The 16,418-nt window shown below is 49.1% G+C and overlaps 1 protein-coding gene across 1 annotated transcript in view; it reads right to left on the bottom strand.

Moving 5' to 3' along the window:
* Positions 1-16,317, bottom strand: part of LOC101049854 (optic atrophy 3 protein) — a 38,216-nt gene extending 21,899 nt beyond the window's left edge. The window contains exon 1 of the mRNA XM_010350958.3: positions 15,050-16,317. Within this exon, the coding sequence (XP_010349260.2) occupies positions 15,050-15,191 (142 nt within the window). The 5' untranslated portion in view covers positions 15,192-16,317. The remainder of the gene's footprint in view (positions 1-15,049) is intronic.
* Between the last annotated feature and the right edge of the window lie 101 nt (positions 16,318-16,418).

The following is a 16,418-nucleotide window of genomic DNA, read 5'->3' as shown; positions in this document are numbered from 1 at the left end:
AGGGCCACTGCACTCCAGCCTGGGAGACACAGCGAGACTCCCTCTTATAAAAAAAAAAAAAAAAAAAAAGTAATAAATGAAATAAACTGGTCAGGTACGGTGGCTCATACTTGTATCCCAGCACTTTGGGAGGCCAAGGTGGGGAGGATCAGTCGAGCTGGGCATGGTGGCAGGTGCCTATGATCCCAGCGCTCAGGGTGGGTCGCTGGATTCAGCCTGGGAATTTGGCGGGAAATCCGGGATGAAGCACCTCTCTGTACTCTGGCATCACTAGGCAAGTAACGAATACCCTCAAATGTGCCTCGTGAGAACACGGATCTTTGTTCTGTTGACTACTGAGTCATGCCTCTTAGAACAGTTCCTGGCACACAGCAGGGACTAAATAAAGATCTGTTGAGTTAATGAATTACTCAGCCTCCTAATGGACTGAAGCACAGCCACACCCCAGAAAATGATCCCCACCTCTACTCTCCTCCCAGGTCTGGAGAGACCAACTCAACTTGGTATAGAGCACACTCTGGAGTTTCTAAGGCTCAGAGGAAGCAGTTAACAGAGAGGCTGAGGCCCAGCACAGTGGCTTACACCAGTAACCCCGGAACTTTGGGAGGGCAAGGCAGATGGATCACTTGAAGTCAGGAGTTCAAGACCTGCCTGGCCGACATGGTGAAACCCCAACTCTACTAAAAATACAAAAATTAGCCGGGCGTGGTGGTGTATATCTGTAATCCCAGCTACTCAGGAGGCTGAGGCAGGAGAATCGCTTGAACCCAGGAGGCAGAGGTTGTAGTGAGCTGAGATCATGCGATTGCACTCCAGCCTGCATGGAGTGAGACTCCATCTCAAAACAAAAAAACAAACAAAAAAAGAAAAGAAAAGAAAAGAAAAGAAAAAAGACTTCAGAACAGCTTTAGTGCTGCTGATTACCAGTGCTACTTTATATTATTATTTGTAATATTAGTCTTTCTAATTCTATCCTCCCTGCCTCCCTTACAGTTTAGAAGCCAATACTCACCACCGGGACCTCCCATACACCAAGGGATGGGAGGTGACCCAGCTGTGGTAAGCTGGCAGTGAGGGAAGTTTCCTGGGGGCCTCTGAAAAAGGATTTTCCTCCTTAAGGTGTACCCTTCACTTAGCTGGCCACCTGCCCCTACACACACACACACACACACAGACTTCCTCCCTCATGAAGCATAAAGGCACAATGCCCGAAGCCGCAGCAGCCCTACTGAGTCAATGAGGACTGCCTGAGCATCAACATGGCAGAGACAGACCTCAGGTTCCCACTACACCAACCACAAAGAGGCCTTCCTCAGGGCTTACTTAAAAGCCAGCAAAAAAACACCCTTTTGATTTACAGACTGATTGACATTTACTGGCTGGGTTTTCAATTAATTATAGATGAGTATAAATTGATACGGAGCTACACCAGGGTCAATGACACAGATGACCTCTGGCACTTTCACAGGCAGGTGCCATCCCCAGGCTGACAGGGGTGCCCTTTCCTGTCCATCTGGCATACTGCTTTCGGCCAGGGCAAGTAGATTCCCTGGGATGCACTCAGGTTGCAACTCAGTCAGCCCTCTATGCAGGGCCTTCTGAAAGCGAGTCCTATTCAGAAATCGGCCAGAATATTTAGCCATGAGCACATAAGCAAATTCCAGCAAATGCCTCGGCATAATAAAGGGTGGAACTAAAAAAGGAGCAGTGAGATTAAATGCAGCCAATGACACACTTCCTCCATCTGAGTCTGTATGCCTTAGTTACGTCTTTGCCAGCTGTGACAGCCACAAAGAATGTCAAAACCAGCAAGAGCACTGCCTCACACCTGTAATCTCAGTACTTTGGGAGGCTGAGGCAGGCGGATCACGATGTCAGGAGTCCGAGACCAGCCTGGCCAACATGGTGAAACTCAGTCTCTTCTAAAAATATAAAAATTAGTCCTCGGGCGCGGTGGCTCACGCCTGTAATCCTAGCACTTTGGGAGGCCAAGGTGGGTGGATCACCTGAGGTCAGGAGTTCAAGACCAGCCTGGCCATCATGGAGAAACCCCATTTACAAAAAAAAAAAAGGTATTAGCCGGGCGCGGTGGCTCAAGCCTGTAATCCCAGCACTTTGGGAGGCTGAGGCGGGTGGATCACGAGGTCAAGAGCTCGAGACCATCCTGGTCAACATGGTGAAACCCCGTCTCTACTAAAAATACAAAAAATTAGCTGGGCATGGTGGCGCATGCCTGTAATCCCAGCTACTCAGGAGGCTGAGGCGGGAGAATTGCCTGAGCCCAGGAGGCGGAGGTTGCGGTGAGCCGAGATCGCGCCATTGCACTCCAGCCTGGGTAACAAGAGCGAAACTCCGTCTCAAAAAAAAAAAAAAAAAAAGGTATTATAAAAATTTTTTTTTAAAATTAGTCAGGCATGGTGGTGCATGCCTGTAATCCCAGCTACTTGGGAGGCTGAGACAGGAGAATCACTTGAACCTGGGAGGTGGAGACTGAAGTGAGCTGAGACCGTGCCATTGCACCCCAGCCTGGGCAACAAGAGCAAAACTCTGCCCCCAAAAAAAAAAAAATTGTTTTTTGTTTTTTGTTTTTTTTGAGACGGAGTTTCGCCCTTGTTACCCAGGCTGGAGTGCAATGGCACGATCCCGGCTCACCGCAACCTCCGCCTCCTGGGCTCAGGCAATTCTCCTGCCTCAGCCTCCTGAGTAGCTGGGATTACAGGCACACACCACCATGCCCAGCTAATTTTTTGCACCTTTAGTAGAGACGGGGTTTCACCATGTTGACCAGGATGGTCTCGATCTCTCGACCTCGTGATCCACCCGCCTCGGCCTCCCAAAGTGCTGGGATTACAGGCTTGAGCCACCGCGCCCGGCAAAAAATTGTTAATAAAAAATATGTGCTGGGTACGATGGCTCACTCCTATAATCCCATCACGAGGTCAGGAGTTCGAGACCAGCCTGGCCAGCATGGTGAAACCCCGTCTTTACTAAAAATACAAAAAAATTAGCTGGGCATGGTGGTGTGCACCTGTAATCCCAGCTACTCGGGAGGCTGAGGCAGGAGAACTGCTTGAAACCAGGAGGCGGAGGTTGCAGTGAGCCAAGATCGTACCACCATACTCCAGCCTGGGTGACAGAGTGAGACTCCATATCAAAAAAATAAATTAAATGGCTGGGTACCGTGGCTCATGCCTATAATCCCAGCACTTTGGGAGGCCGAGGCAGGCAAATCACCTGAGGTCAGGAGTTCCAAGACCAGCTTGGCCAACATGGTGAAACCCATCTCTACTAAACATAAAAAAATTAGCTGTGCGTGGTGGCAGGTGCCTGTAATTCCAGCTACTCAGGAGGCTGAGGAAGGAGAATCACTTGAACCTGGGAGGTGAAGGCTACAATGAGTCGAGATCGTGCCACTGCACTCCAGCCTGGGCAACAGAGTTAGACTCTGTCTCAAAAAAAACAAAAAGGGATTTCATGTATATTCCCAGCCTGTAATAGCAACCAGATGGGCATGTCCTGGACCTGGGCTCTCCTATCCACTATCCTCATGCATCCTCACAAGAATCCTAGGAAATAAGTTCTATTATTACCCGATTTGATAAATATGGAAATGGAGGCTCAGAGAGGTCAAGCTCCCTGCTCAAAGTCACACGGCTACTAAGTGGCAGTGCCAAGATCCAAAGCTGAGAGTGCCTACTCTGTGGCAGACTACTGTGCAGTCCTTTCCCACACTCACTGTAGTCTGTGCCTGGGGCTGCTGTGGTCAATAGAGGGTGGCGGAAATGACACCAGCCTTGCCCTTAAGTAACCTGCAGCTTCTGCTTCTTCCCGCATGAAAACCTGGCTTTTGGGGAGTCCTGAGAAACCATGTGAGATATTCAGCTACCCTGTAGAACAGACCACGTGGAGAAGAGAGGCCCAGAGGCTACACTGAGAGGGAACCAACACACCAATCCCAGGGCCAGTTCCAGATGACTCGAGCCCAGCCACCTCTGCCTGCACCTGGATGAGAGCCCGCCAAGCAGCACCCGGTAAAAGAACTGTCCAGCTGAGCCCAGGCAAGCCACAGAGCTAACAGAAACTAAGAGTGACTGGGTTTCTTGTTTGTCTTTTTGAGACAGGGTCTTGCTCTGTTGCCCAGGCTAGAGTGCAGTGGCATCATATCTGTTCACTTCAACGTCTGCCTCTCTTGGGTTCAAATGATTCTCCTCCCTCAGCCTCCCGAGTAGCTGGGAATACAGGCACCTGCCAAATTTTTTGTGTTTTTAGTAGAAAAGGGGTTTTGCCATGTTGCCCAGGCTGGTCTCGAACTCCTGGCCTGAAGTAATCCACTGCACCCAGCTAAGAGTTAGTGTGTGAAGCCACCAAGTTTTGGATCAGATGGCTATGTAGAAAAAAAAAAAAAGAAAGAAACAAAGTCCATGTCCTAATTCCTAAGAATGTCCACGAGACAGAGCACTTCTGAAAAAATGACCTCAGCAACCTGAATGAATGATCATGGTGTATCCATTTCCCCCAGCCACTACAACAAACTGCCACAAATGCAGTGGCTCAAAACAACACAAATGAATTATTATTACTATTTGAGAAAGGGTCTTACTCTGTCACCCAGGCTGGAGTGCAGTGGTACGGTCACAGCTCACTGCAGTCTCATTCTCCTGGGCTCAAGCATGCATCACCAAACGCCTCTAATTGTTTTGTTTTGTTTTGGTTTGGTTTGGTTTTTTTTGAGACAGAGTTTCGCTCTTGTTACCCAGGCTGGAGTGCAATGGCACAATCTCGGCTCACCGCAACCTCTGTCTCCTGGGTTCAGGCAATTCTCCTGCCTCAGCCTCCTGAGTAGCTGGGATTACAGGCACGCACCACCATGCCCAGCTAATTTTTTGTATTTTTAGTAGAGACGGGGTTTCACCATGTTGACCAGGATGGTCTTGATCTCTCGACCTCGTGATCCACCCGCCTCGGCCTCCCAAAGTGCTGGGATTACAGGCTTGAGCCACCACGCCCGGCCCTTGTGAAAATACAAAAATTAGCCAGGAGTGGTGACATGCGCCTATAATCTCCCAGCTACTCAGGAGACCAAGGCAGGAGAATCGTTTCAACCCAGGAGGCAGAGGTTTCAGGAAGATGAGATCATGCTACTGTACTCCTGCCTGGGCAACCTTGTGAGACCCCCCATCTCAAAAAAAAAGCCAGGCGTGGTGGCTCATGCCCATAATCCTAGCACTTTGGGAGGCCAGTGGATCACCTGAGGTCAAGGAGTTCAAGGACTTCAAGACGAGCCTTGTCAACATGGTGAAACCCTGGCTCTACTACAAATATAAAAAATTAGGCAAAGTGGCAGGCGCCTATAATCCCACCTGCTCGGGAGGCTGAGGCAGGAAAATCACTTGAACCTGGGAAGCAGAGGTTGCAGTGAGCTGAGATCCTGCCACTGCACTCTAGCTTGGGCAACAAGAGTGAAACTCTGTCTCAAAAAAAAAAAAAGTTGGGGGGGGGGGTCCAAAATGGCTTTCACTAGGCTAATCTCACGGTGTCTGCAGGGCTGTGTAACTTTCTGGAGTCTCCAGCGGAGAATCCATCTCCTCAGCTTTTCCAGCTTCCAGAGGCTGCCCGCGTTTCTTGGCTTATGCCTCCCTTCCTCCTTTTCAAGGCCAGCGGGGCAGCATCTTCAAATCGCTCCCTCTCCTGCCTCCCTCATTCCCTTATAAGGCCCCCTGTGATCACACTGACCTGAACTGCATCATTCAAGATCACCTCCCCATCCCCAAATTCTTCACTTCATCACAGCTGCAAAGTCACCTTTGCTGTGCATTGTAATATATTCAACAGGTTCTTGGGATTACGATGTGGACATCTTTTGGGGGACCAGTCACTCTATTCCCTATCGTGTGCGGTAAACCAGAAAAAGGACCAGCACACACCAAAGGAATACGCAGAGATGAGCTGGTATTTTCCCACTGCCCAGAGACATCTCACAGTCTCCCTGGAAGCGCCAAAAGTGCACTTTGCAGGCGTGGGCTCAACCTGCCTCGAATCACCTACCTCCTTTACTTTTGGGCTAAAATAATTTAAACAAAGGAATTCTGTGTTTAAAAAGATCTCTGCCTCCCCAGCATGGTGCATCATCGATAATTTAAGCTTCTAGCATGTACTGTTCTTTCCTTGGGCAGCCACAGCTACCGCTCCAGCCTCTCCTGTGAGACAGCTGGCCCCAGCCTGCTGAGTCAAAAGCATCTCAGCCAAAGGTACAGATAGATACTGGATTTATTGGTCAGCTCAGGACGCCTGGTGTAAGAGAATGCAGGGCCGCCAGTGCACCCTGGGAAATTCCAATCGCCATGGCTGGGGGCCAGAGCAAAGGGCAATTAGCAGTGTGAAGACAATAATAATGTAATTAAAAGGTGTAAATGCAAGAAGCCAGGGCATCAAAATATCTGGGAGCATCTCCAGCTCCACCTGTCCCTGACTGAGCTCCAGATCTTTCTGCCCAACCTGCCCCTCCTCCAGCCAGCTGTCTCACACCCAGTCCACAGGAAATCCTGCCGGCTTTACCTTCTAAACAAATCTACTGCTTATTCATTACTAAGAGGAAAAGGAAAGGTTCTTGACATGGTTACACCTTAACCAAGCCACCCAAATTACCATCACAAATGACGGAACAAACAGACCTCAGGGCCCCGCTGAGGGGATGTCCTTGATGTCCTTAGAAGGCACCCAAGTCTGTGGAACAAAAATCCAATCAGGCGAAGCAAGCAGGAGACTCCAGAATGCGAGACAAGCAATCAATCAGACAACTGGCTCCAATGTCAATGTCATAAAAAACAAGGGCAGGGGCCGGGCGTGGTGGCTCAAGCCTGTAATCCCAGCACTTTGGGAGGCCGAGGCGGGTGGATCACGAGGTCAAGAGATCGAGACCATCTTGGTCAACATGGTGAAACCCCATCTGTACTAAAAATACAAAAAAAATGGCCGGGCGCGGTGGCTCAAGCCTGTAATCCCAGCACTTTGGGAGGCCGAGGCAGGTGGATCACAAGGTCAAAAGATCAAGACCATCCTGGTCAACATGGTGAAACCCCGTCTCTACTAAAAATACTAAAAATTAGCTGGGCATGGTGGCACGTGCCTGTAATCCCAGCTACTCAGGAGGCTGAGGCAGGAGAATTGCCTGAACCCAGGAGGAGGAGGTTGTGGTGAGCCGAGATTGTGCCATTGCACTCCAGCCTGGGTAACAAAAGTGAAACTCCATCTCAAAAAAAAACAAAAAAACAAAAAAACAAAACAAAACAAAAATACAAAAAAATTAGCCGGGCATGGTGGCGCGTGCCTGTAATCCCAGCTACTCAGGAGGCTGAGGCAGGAGAATTGCCTGAACTCAGGAGGCGGAGGTTGCAGTGAGCCGAGATCGCGCCATTGCACTCCAGCCTGGGTAACAACAGTGAAACTCTGTCTCAAAAAAAAAAAAAAAAAAACAAGGGCAGGGATACTATTCTAAAGCAGGGTCAGCAAACTCTTCCTGTAAAGGGGCAGAGAGTAAATATTTTAGATTTTGAGGCCGGGGCATGGTGGCTCATGCCTGTAACCCTGAAACTGCCTTTGCAAAATTATGACTGACACAGGGAAAGAGATCTAACTTGACTGACTCCATCTTGCTTCTAACTTCCAAGCTGTCCTTGTTCATTCCCCGGCTGAACTCACTTAGTTTATAGTTTAAACAAACAGCCCTTTCCCAAAGCAGACCTCCTTCTTGCCTGGGGACTAGATTGCCCTTGTAGAACTAACACTGGCCACAAGACCAGAAATTATGGTTTAGGAATCATGCAGCTGGAGGCTACCAGATTCTAACCTTCGCTAAACTGCTCCTGAGATCAGTGCTTGAGGTATTTTGCAGACCCTGCACTTGATGGATCAGCTGGCCCCTCCCAGATCAATAAACTGGCTCCTCTGATCTCGTAGCCCCCCACAACCCAGGAACTGACTGAGCACAAGAAGATAGCTCCGACTCCCTGTGATCTCATCTCTGACCAATCAGCACCCCTGGCTCACTGGCTCCCACCCCTACCCTACCAAGTTACCCTTAAAAACTCTACTCCCCAAATAGGGACTGATGTGAGTAATAATAAAACTCCTGTCTCCCACACAGCTGGCTCTGCATGAATTATTCTTCCTCTATTGCAATTCCCCTGTCTGGATGAATTTGGTCTGTCTAGGTAGCAGGCAAGGTGAACACCTTGGGTGGTTACAATACCAGCACTTTGGGAGGTCCGGGTGGGCGCACTTGAAGTCAGGAACTCAAGAACAGCCTGGCCAACATGGTGAAACCCTGACTCTACTAAAACTGCAAAAATTAGGCCGGGCGCGGTGGCTCAAGCCTGTAATCCCAGCACTTTGGGAGGCCGAGGCGGGTGGATCACAGGTCGAGAGTTCGAGACCATCCTGGTCAACAAGGTGAAACCCCGTCTCTACTAAAAATACAAAAAATTAGCTGGGCATGGTGGCATGTGCCTGTAATCCCAGCTACTCAGGAGGCTGAGGCAGGAGAATTGCCTGAACCCAGGAGGCAGAGGTTGCGGTGAGCCGAGATCGCGCCATTGCACTCCAGCCTGGGTAACAAAAGCGAAACTCCGTCTCAAAAAAAAAAAAAAACAAACTACAAAAATTAGCTGGGAGTAGTAGTGCACACGTGTAGTCCCAGCTACTCAGGAGGCTGAGGCAGGAGAATCGCTTGGGAGATGGAGGCTGCAGTGAGCCGGATAGCGACACTGTACTCCAGCCTGGGAAGCAAAGCAAGACCCTGTCTCAAAAATATATAAATAAATAATAGTTTAGGTTATGTGGGCCACACAAACTCAATTCTGCAGCCACAGACAATACATAAACAAATGGGAGTGGCTCTATTACCATAAAACTTTATTTACAGAGTCAGACAGTAGGCCAGATTACCAAACCCTGTCATAAATTAAAGGAAAATAAAGAGGCATGATAGTAAATTTTTTTCCTAGGGCAGTTATTGCTATCTAAGATGCTTCACATTTTGACTATTATTATTATTATTATTATTTTTTTTTGAGATGGAGTCTCACTCTGTCACCCAGGCTGGAGTGCAGTGGTGTAGTCTCAGCTCACTGCAACCTCCGCCTCCTGGGTTCAAGTGATTCTCCTGCCTCCTGAGTAGCTGGGATTACAGGTGAGTACTACTACCCTCAGGTAATTTTAGTATTTTTAGTAGAGATGGGGTTTCACCATGTTGGCCAGGATGGTCTCGACCTCCTGACTTCGTGATCCGCCCGCCTCGGCATCCCAAAGTGCTGGCATTACAGGTGTGAGCCACTGCACCTGGCCAACTATTTATTTCATTTATTGTCTGGCTTCCTCTTCCACAAGAATGTAAGGTACCTGAAGGCAAGCTGTTTTGTTTTCTTCCTGGCTGTTGTATCTATAACATCTACATGTCAGCCATGACCCCATGCCAGGCACTGACTTCACATTTTACATCCATTTGCTTAATCTTCACAACAGCACAATAAGTATTACTCATTGCATAATGCATATATGGTATACACACAACACGAGAATAATAGTATCTACTTCATCAGGATTGGTGAGGACTTAATACCAGATGCTGGGAGGTGCTTAGCACATGGCTTGGCACAAAGTGTAAGGCCATTACTGTGATTATTACATCATACCCACTGTACAGAAGTGGAAACGGAGGCTCAGAGGGGCTAAGTGATGTGCCCAAAGTCACCAGTCTGGACAGGGATTCAAAGCTATGTCAGTCTGACTCCAGAGGCCATTTTCTAAACCACAATGCTAAGAGTGTCACAGTGTTTGGAAGACAGGCAGAGAGGAAACAAACTGGGTGCAGGAATCCAGAGCCCAAACTTCCACCTCTGGCACCAATCTCCGCGGATGACCTGAGCAATTAACTCTGGCCCTCAAGGCCTCAATTTTCCCTTCTATAAACCAGAGGAAGTCATTCCTCTTTCCTGAGATGGGGACAAAACAGTTTTGGGGGTCAAATGAGACGGCTAACAGGAAAGCACGTTGGTAACTACTATGAAATCTAATACTTCCCCATGCTACCATCTGCAGCCCCAACAAGGGCCCCACCAAACACCAAAGAACCTAGAATCCTGGGCCCTGGAAAGCAAACTTTAAGCATCCAGACTCACGGGGGGAAAAGGTGCACTCCCTTAACCATGTGGGCTTTGTGTATGCTCTCCCTCTGCCCCAACGTTCCTTGCTGCTGGTTCCGGCGATGTCTTCAGGCTTCAGGTCCTAGTTCAGATGTCTCCTCTGCCAGGAACCCCATGCCAGGTCAGGCAGGTGCCCAGTAGACTCCACCATCTCAGCTCTGCCCACTGATGGGGAATAGATCCATCCCCACTGGACTAGGAATTCCTTGAGGACACAGATTGGTGCTGGCTGGGTCCCTGCTGTTTTGCCAGCACAAGTCCTGGCACAGGGCATAATCTCACAAAATACTAGCTAAAGGAAATAATGAATGGATGGAGAGATGAATGTTGTATAACCACTCAAGGAGTTCATTCACCTTGCCCACTGCCTAGACAGAGCCGATTCATCAAGACAAGAGAACTGAAAGAGAAAGAGCAATTCACGCACAGCTGGCCGTGCAGGAGGCAGGAATTTTGTTTCTTTTTAATTAATTAATCTTTTTTGAGACGGAGTATCGCTCTTATTGCCCAGGCTGAAGTGCAATCGCGCCATCTTGGCTTGCTGCAACCTCCGCCTCCCAGGTTCAGGCAATTCTCCTGCCTAAGCCTCCAGAGTAGCTGGGATTACAGGCACGCACCACCACGCCCAGCTAATTTTTGTATTTTTAGTAGAGACAGCGTTTCACCCTGTTGACCAGGATGGTCTTGATCTCTTGACCTCATGATCCACCCACCTTGGCACCCAAAGTGCTGGGATTACAGGCGTGAGCCACCACGCCCTGCCAGTTTTATTATTACTCAAATCAGTCTCTCTGAGCATTCCGGGAGCAGTATTTTTTTTTTTTTGAGACTAGTTTCACTCTTTTGCCCAGGCTGGAGTGAAGTGGTGTGATAATAGGCAGCTCAACGCAACCTTCGTCCCATGGGTTGAAGCGATTCTCATGCTTCAGCCTCCCAACTAACTGGGATTATAGGTGGCCGCCACCATGCCTGGCCAACTTTCTATTTTTTTAGTGGAGATGGGGTTTCACTATGTTGGCCAGGCTGGTCTCAAACTCCTGACCTCAGGTGATTCGTACCCCTCAGGGGCCTCCGAAAGTGCTGGGATTACAGGCATCAGCAATGGGCCTAGCTGGAGCAGAGTTTTGTTGTTGTTTTTATTATTATACTTTAAGTTCTGGGGTACATGTGCAGAGTGTGCAGGTTACAGTTATACATGTGCCATGGTGGGTTGCTGCATCCATCACCCCATCATCTACATCAGGCATTTTTCCTAATGCTATTTCTCCCCCAGCCCCCTACCCCTTGACAGGCCCTGGTGTGTACTGTTCCCCTCCCTATGTCCATGTGTCCTCACTGTTCAACTCCCACTTATGAGTGAGAACATGCGGTGTTTGGTTTTTGGTTGTTGTGTTAGTTTGCTGAGAATGACAGTTTCCAGCTTCATTCATGTCCCTGCAAAGGAAATGAACTCATCTTTTTTTATGGCTGCATAGTATCCCATGGTATATAATTGCCACATTTTCTTTATGCAGTCTATCATTGATGGGAATTTGGGTTGGTTCTAAGTCTTTTTTTTTTTTTTTTGAGACGGAGTTTCACTCTTGTTACCCAGGCTGGAGTGCAATGGTGCGATCTCCACTCACTGCAACCTCCATCTCCTGGGTTCAGGCAATTCTCCTGCCTCAGCCTCCTAAGTAGCTGGGATTACAGGCACAGCTGATTTTTTGTATTTTTAGTAGAGATGGGGTTTCATCATGTTGACCAGGATGGTCTCGATCTCTTGACCTCGTGATCCACCCGCCTCGGCCTCCCAAAGTGCTGGGATTACAGATGTGAGCCACCGCACCTGGCCTAGTTCTAAGTCTTTAATATTGTGAACAGTGCCAAAATCGCCATGTTGTCTTCCACAAATTACACTCCTACCAACTGTGTAAAAGCATTCCTATTTCTCCACATCCTCTCCAGCATTTGTTGTCTCCTGATTTTTTAATGATCGCCATTCTAACTGGCATGAGATGGTATCTCATTGTGGTTTTGATTTGCATTTCTCTTTTTTTTTTTTTTTTTTTTGAGACGGAGTTTCGCTCTTGTTACCCAGGCTGGAGTGTAATGGCGTGATCTCAGCTCACCGCAACCTCCGCCTCCCAAAGTGCTGGGATTACAGGCGTGAGCCACCACGCCCGGCTTGATTTGCATTTCTCTAATGACCAGTGATGATGAACTTTTTTTCATGTTTTCATATGTTTGTTGGCTGCATAAATGTCTCCTTTGGGAGACGTGTCTGTTCATATCCTTTGCCCACTTTTTGATGGGGTTGTTTTTTTCTTGTAAATTTGCTGAAGTTCTTTTTTGATTCTGGATATTAGCCCTTTGTCAGATGGACAGATTGCAAAAATTTTCTCCCATTTTGTACGTTGTCTGTTCACTCTAATGTTAGTTTCTTTTGGTGTGCAGAAGCTCTTTAGTTTAATTAGATTCCATTTGTCTATTATGGCTTTTGTTGCCATTGGAGCAGAGTTTTTTTTTTTGTTTTGTTTTGTTTTTTTTTGAGACGGAGTTTTGCTCTTGTTATTCAGGCTGGAGTGCAATGGCGCGAACTCGGCTCACCGCAACCTCCGCCTCCTGGGTTCAGGCAATTCTCCTGCCTCAGCCTTCTGAGTAGCTGGGATTACAGGCACGCACCACCATGTCCAGCTAATTTTTTGTATTTTTTTTTTTTTTTTTTTTTGAGACGGAGTTTCGCTCTTGTTACCCAGGCTGGAGTGCAATGGCGCGATCTCGGCTCACCGCAACCTCCGCCTCCTGGGTTCAGGCAATTCTCCTGCCTCAGCCTCCTGAGTAGCTGGGATTACAGGCACGTGCCACCGTGCCCAGCTAATTTTTTGTATTTTTAGTAGAGACGGGGTTTCACCATGTTGACCAGGATGGTCTCGATCTCTCGACCTCGTGATCCACCCGCCTCGGCCTCCCAAAGTGCTGGGATTACAGGCTTGAGCCACCGCGCCCGGCCTAATTTTTTGTATTTTTAGTAGAGACGGGGTTTCACCATGATAACCAGGTTGGTCTCGATCTCTTGACTTCGTGATCCGCCTGCCTCGGCCTCCCAAAGTGCTGGGATTACAGGCTTGAGCCACCGCGCCCGGCATTGGAGCAGAGTTTTTAAGGATAACTTGGTGGGGTAGGGGTGGGAGCCAGTGAGCTAGGGGTGCTGATTGGTCAGAGATGAGATCACAGGGAGTCGGAGCTATCTTCTTGTGCTCAGTCAGTTCCTGGGTTGTGGGGGGCTACAAGATCAGATGAGCCAGTTTATTGATCTGGGAGGGGCCAGCTGATCCATCAAGTGCAGGCTCTCCAAAATATCTCAAGCACTGATCTCAGGTGCATCTAGGGAGGGCCAGAATCTTGTAGCCTCCAGCTGCATGATTCCTAAATCATAATTTCTAATCTTGTAGCTACTGTTAGTCCCCAGAAAAGAAGGAGGTCTGCTTTGGGAAACAGCTGTTACTATGTTTGTTTAAACTATATAAACTAAGTTTCTCCCAAAGTTAGCTCAGCCTTCGCCCAGAACGAACAAGGACAGCTTGGAGTCAGTTAAGTTAGATCTCTTCCATTGTCTCAGTCCTAATTTTGCAAAGGTGGTTTCAGTAGTTCCCTGATCCAGCCAATTACGCTAAATTCTCTTATTTTATGTTCCCACATATCACACAGATCACCTTTCTAAAATAGTTTATATTTTGGGTGTTTACTTGCCCTTTATTTCTATTGGTTGACTGATTGAGAACAGTCTCAGTCACCTAGGCCGGAGCGCAGTCGCACAATCTAGGCTCACCGCAGCCTCCACCTCCCGGGTTCAAGCGATTTTCCTGTTTCAACCTCACAAGTAGCTAGGATTATAGGCGAGAGCCACCAATTTTTGTATTTTTGTATCTTTAGTAGAGACAGGGTTTCACCAAGTTGGCCGGGCTGGTCTTGAATTCCTGGCCTCATGTGATCCACCCAACTCGGCCTCCAAAACTGCTGGCATTACAGGCGTGAGCCACTGCGCCGGACCTTACTATGCCCTTTAGATCTCAGCTCGGGCGGCCCTTTCCAGGCAGCCCTGCTGGCCTCATGTCCCCGGGTCAGCCAGCTCCTCTGAGCTCCGGGGCTCGCAATTTCCCGACCACTCCGGGTTGATTAGGAGTGTATTTCCCAGTGCTGAGCAAAAAGCCCGCACAGTCTGTCTACCGAAAGAAAGGACGGCGTATGAGCGCATTAACGAGTACACAGCCGAATGTCCGCTCTGGGTCAAAGTCCTCTTCCAGATTCCCAGGCCGTGCCCCCAGAACCCAGACTTCACTCCTGAACCATGCCCCTAACCCAGACTTATCGCCTAAAGTAAAACTGAGGCACGCCGATGTCCTCAACGGATAATATACAAGCACCTGCCACCTCCCAGGTCAGTGGAGAAACTGAGGCAGCGGGTGCAGCTTTGGAAATCAAGTCGCCCAAGGATGGCCGGGCAAAAGACCCCGTCTGGTTTCTCCTCAGCCCCTCCCCTAGCTCCTCTGTCCCGGAAAGCGCCGTCCAAATTTCTCCCATCCCTCACACTATTGGTTTAACAGGGCGTCCGTTTCCAAGCACTCTCTTCCCCTATTGGCTGGTATTTCCAAATTACGCGCTGGCGCCTTGGCCTGCCCCTTACGCCACGCCACGCCCTCACTATTGGGCTATCCGCACGCCCCTCGATCAGGAGCCCTCCCTATTGGCCACTGGACTTGGCCGGTTCGGGCTGTGACTGGTCGTGGACAGAAGTCCATCCCCTGGGCAACCACCTGAGAGGGGTTGGAAAAAGGAGAAAGGTTGGAGGGAGTTGGGGTCAGACTCACGTTGAGCGGGCGGGAGGCAGATATAGGTCTTGAAAAACTCGCTTCGGCGGGCGGCCTCTTTAATGCGGTTGGCAAGCGGTTTGCTGACCTGGCGGATGCCCAAGTATAGCAGCTTCGCCATAGGGAACGCGCCCACCACCATCTTGGCGGTCTCACAGGGGCACGCGCAACCTTGCTGACTGGGCGGGGCGCCTCAGCCTCTCTACTCCTCCCCCGCCCGCTCGGGGCCATGCGTGCGTCAGTACGCAAGTACGTACGCTCGGCGGAGGGAACTGCAGAGGCGCACCCTGACGTCACCGCGTCGAAGCTGACGTACCGGCGTCAGTTCGCTGAATATGCAAATATACACGGAAGTGAGGCGGTTCAGGGGGCGGCGCCGTTAAACGGATACTGGAAGGCGCGTGGATTCCCACGCCCGCCTTAGCCGACGTCACTGTGCTCCTTCGTGACGTCACGTACTGAGTCGGCGTCCCACCCAATGGAGGCTCTTAATTAGTCCTAATTAGTCCTATAAGTCTCAAATACACCTTCCTTTGTAAGCTACGGCTCTCACTGGGATTGAGAGGAAGCCACGTTCCGCCGTTTCCTCGTTGTGTGATATTAGATGAGTGACATAACCCCTCTGGACTTCAGTATTACCGTCTACAAAATGCGAATCCTAATAGCACTTGCCTTTTTGGGTTGTTGTGAGTCTTCTATGCGGATCTTGAGTGTAAAACAATGAATGGACCATGGGAAGTGCTTAGAATGGTGCCAGTTACATAGTTAAGCATTCAGAACAACCTTACGACTTTTCAGTTAATGATTGCATTGTTATTACTAACTCCAGCCTGAGGGTGCATATCACCCCCAGAAATAATGAATCCAACCCTTTCCCAAGTAACTGACGAGGAGGCTGAGGCCCAGAGCCCGGCAGGGGATGGCACAAGGTTCCTACCTAGGTTGACAGCCTAATGAAACCATACCCGTTCTCAAGCAGCCCAACTTCCTTCATTAGGGGGTAGGATCCCCAGGGAGCTGGTTCAGAAAGAAGTTTAAGGACATGTCCCAGACTGTCCTCTCTTACCCAGCAGGGAGCAAAATCATATAAACAATGTCAGGAAGGGGTTGAGAGAAATTCCTGGATGATGGAGTGCTGGTGGGTAATTGAGAGATTCTGGGAGGCAGAGGGACAGAAGAAAACAGGAACCTCAGTGGACTGGTCGCCATGGTTCATGCCTGTAATCCCAGCACTTTGGGAGGCTGAAGAGGGTGGATCACCTGAGGTCAGGAGTTTGAGACCAACCTAGCCAACATTGTGAAACCCCGTCTCTACTAAAAATACTAAAAAAAAAAAAAAAAAAAAAAAAAAAAGGGCATGGTGGTGGGC

The sequence above is a fragment of the Saimiri boliviensis genome, chromosome 14 (assembly GCF_048565385.1).
Source record: "Saimiri boliviensis isolate mSaiBol1 chromosome 14, mSaiBol1.pri, whole genome shotgun sequence".
Taxonomy (NCBI): domain Eukaryota; kingdom Metazoa; phylum Chordata; class Mammalia; order Primates; family Cebidae; genus Saimiri; species Saimiri boliviensis.
The sequence above is the reverse complement of the archived record's forward strand: the minus strand, read 5'-3'. Positions and strand labels throughout refer to the sequence as shown.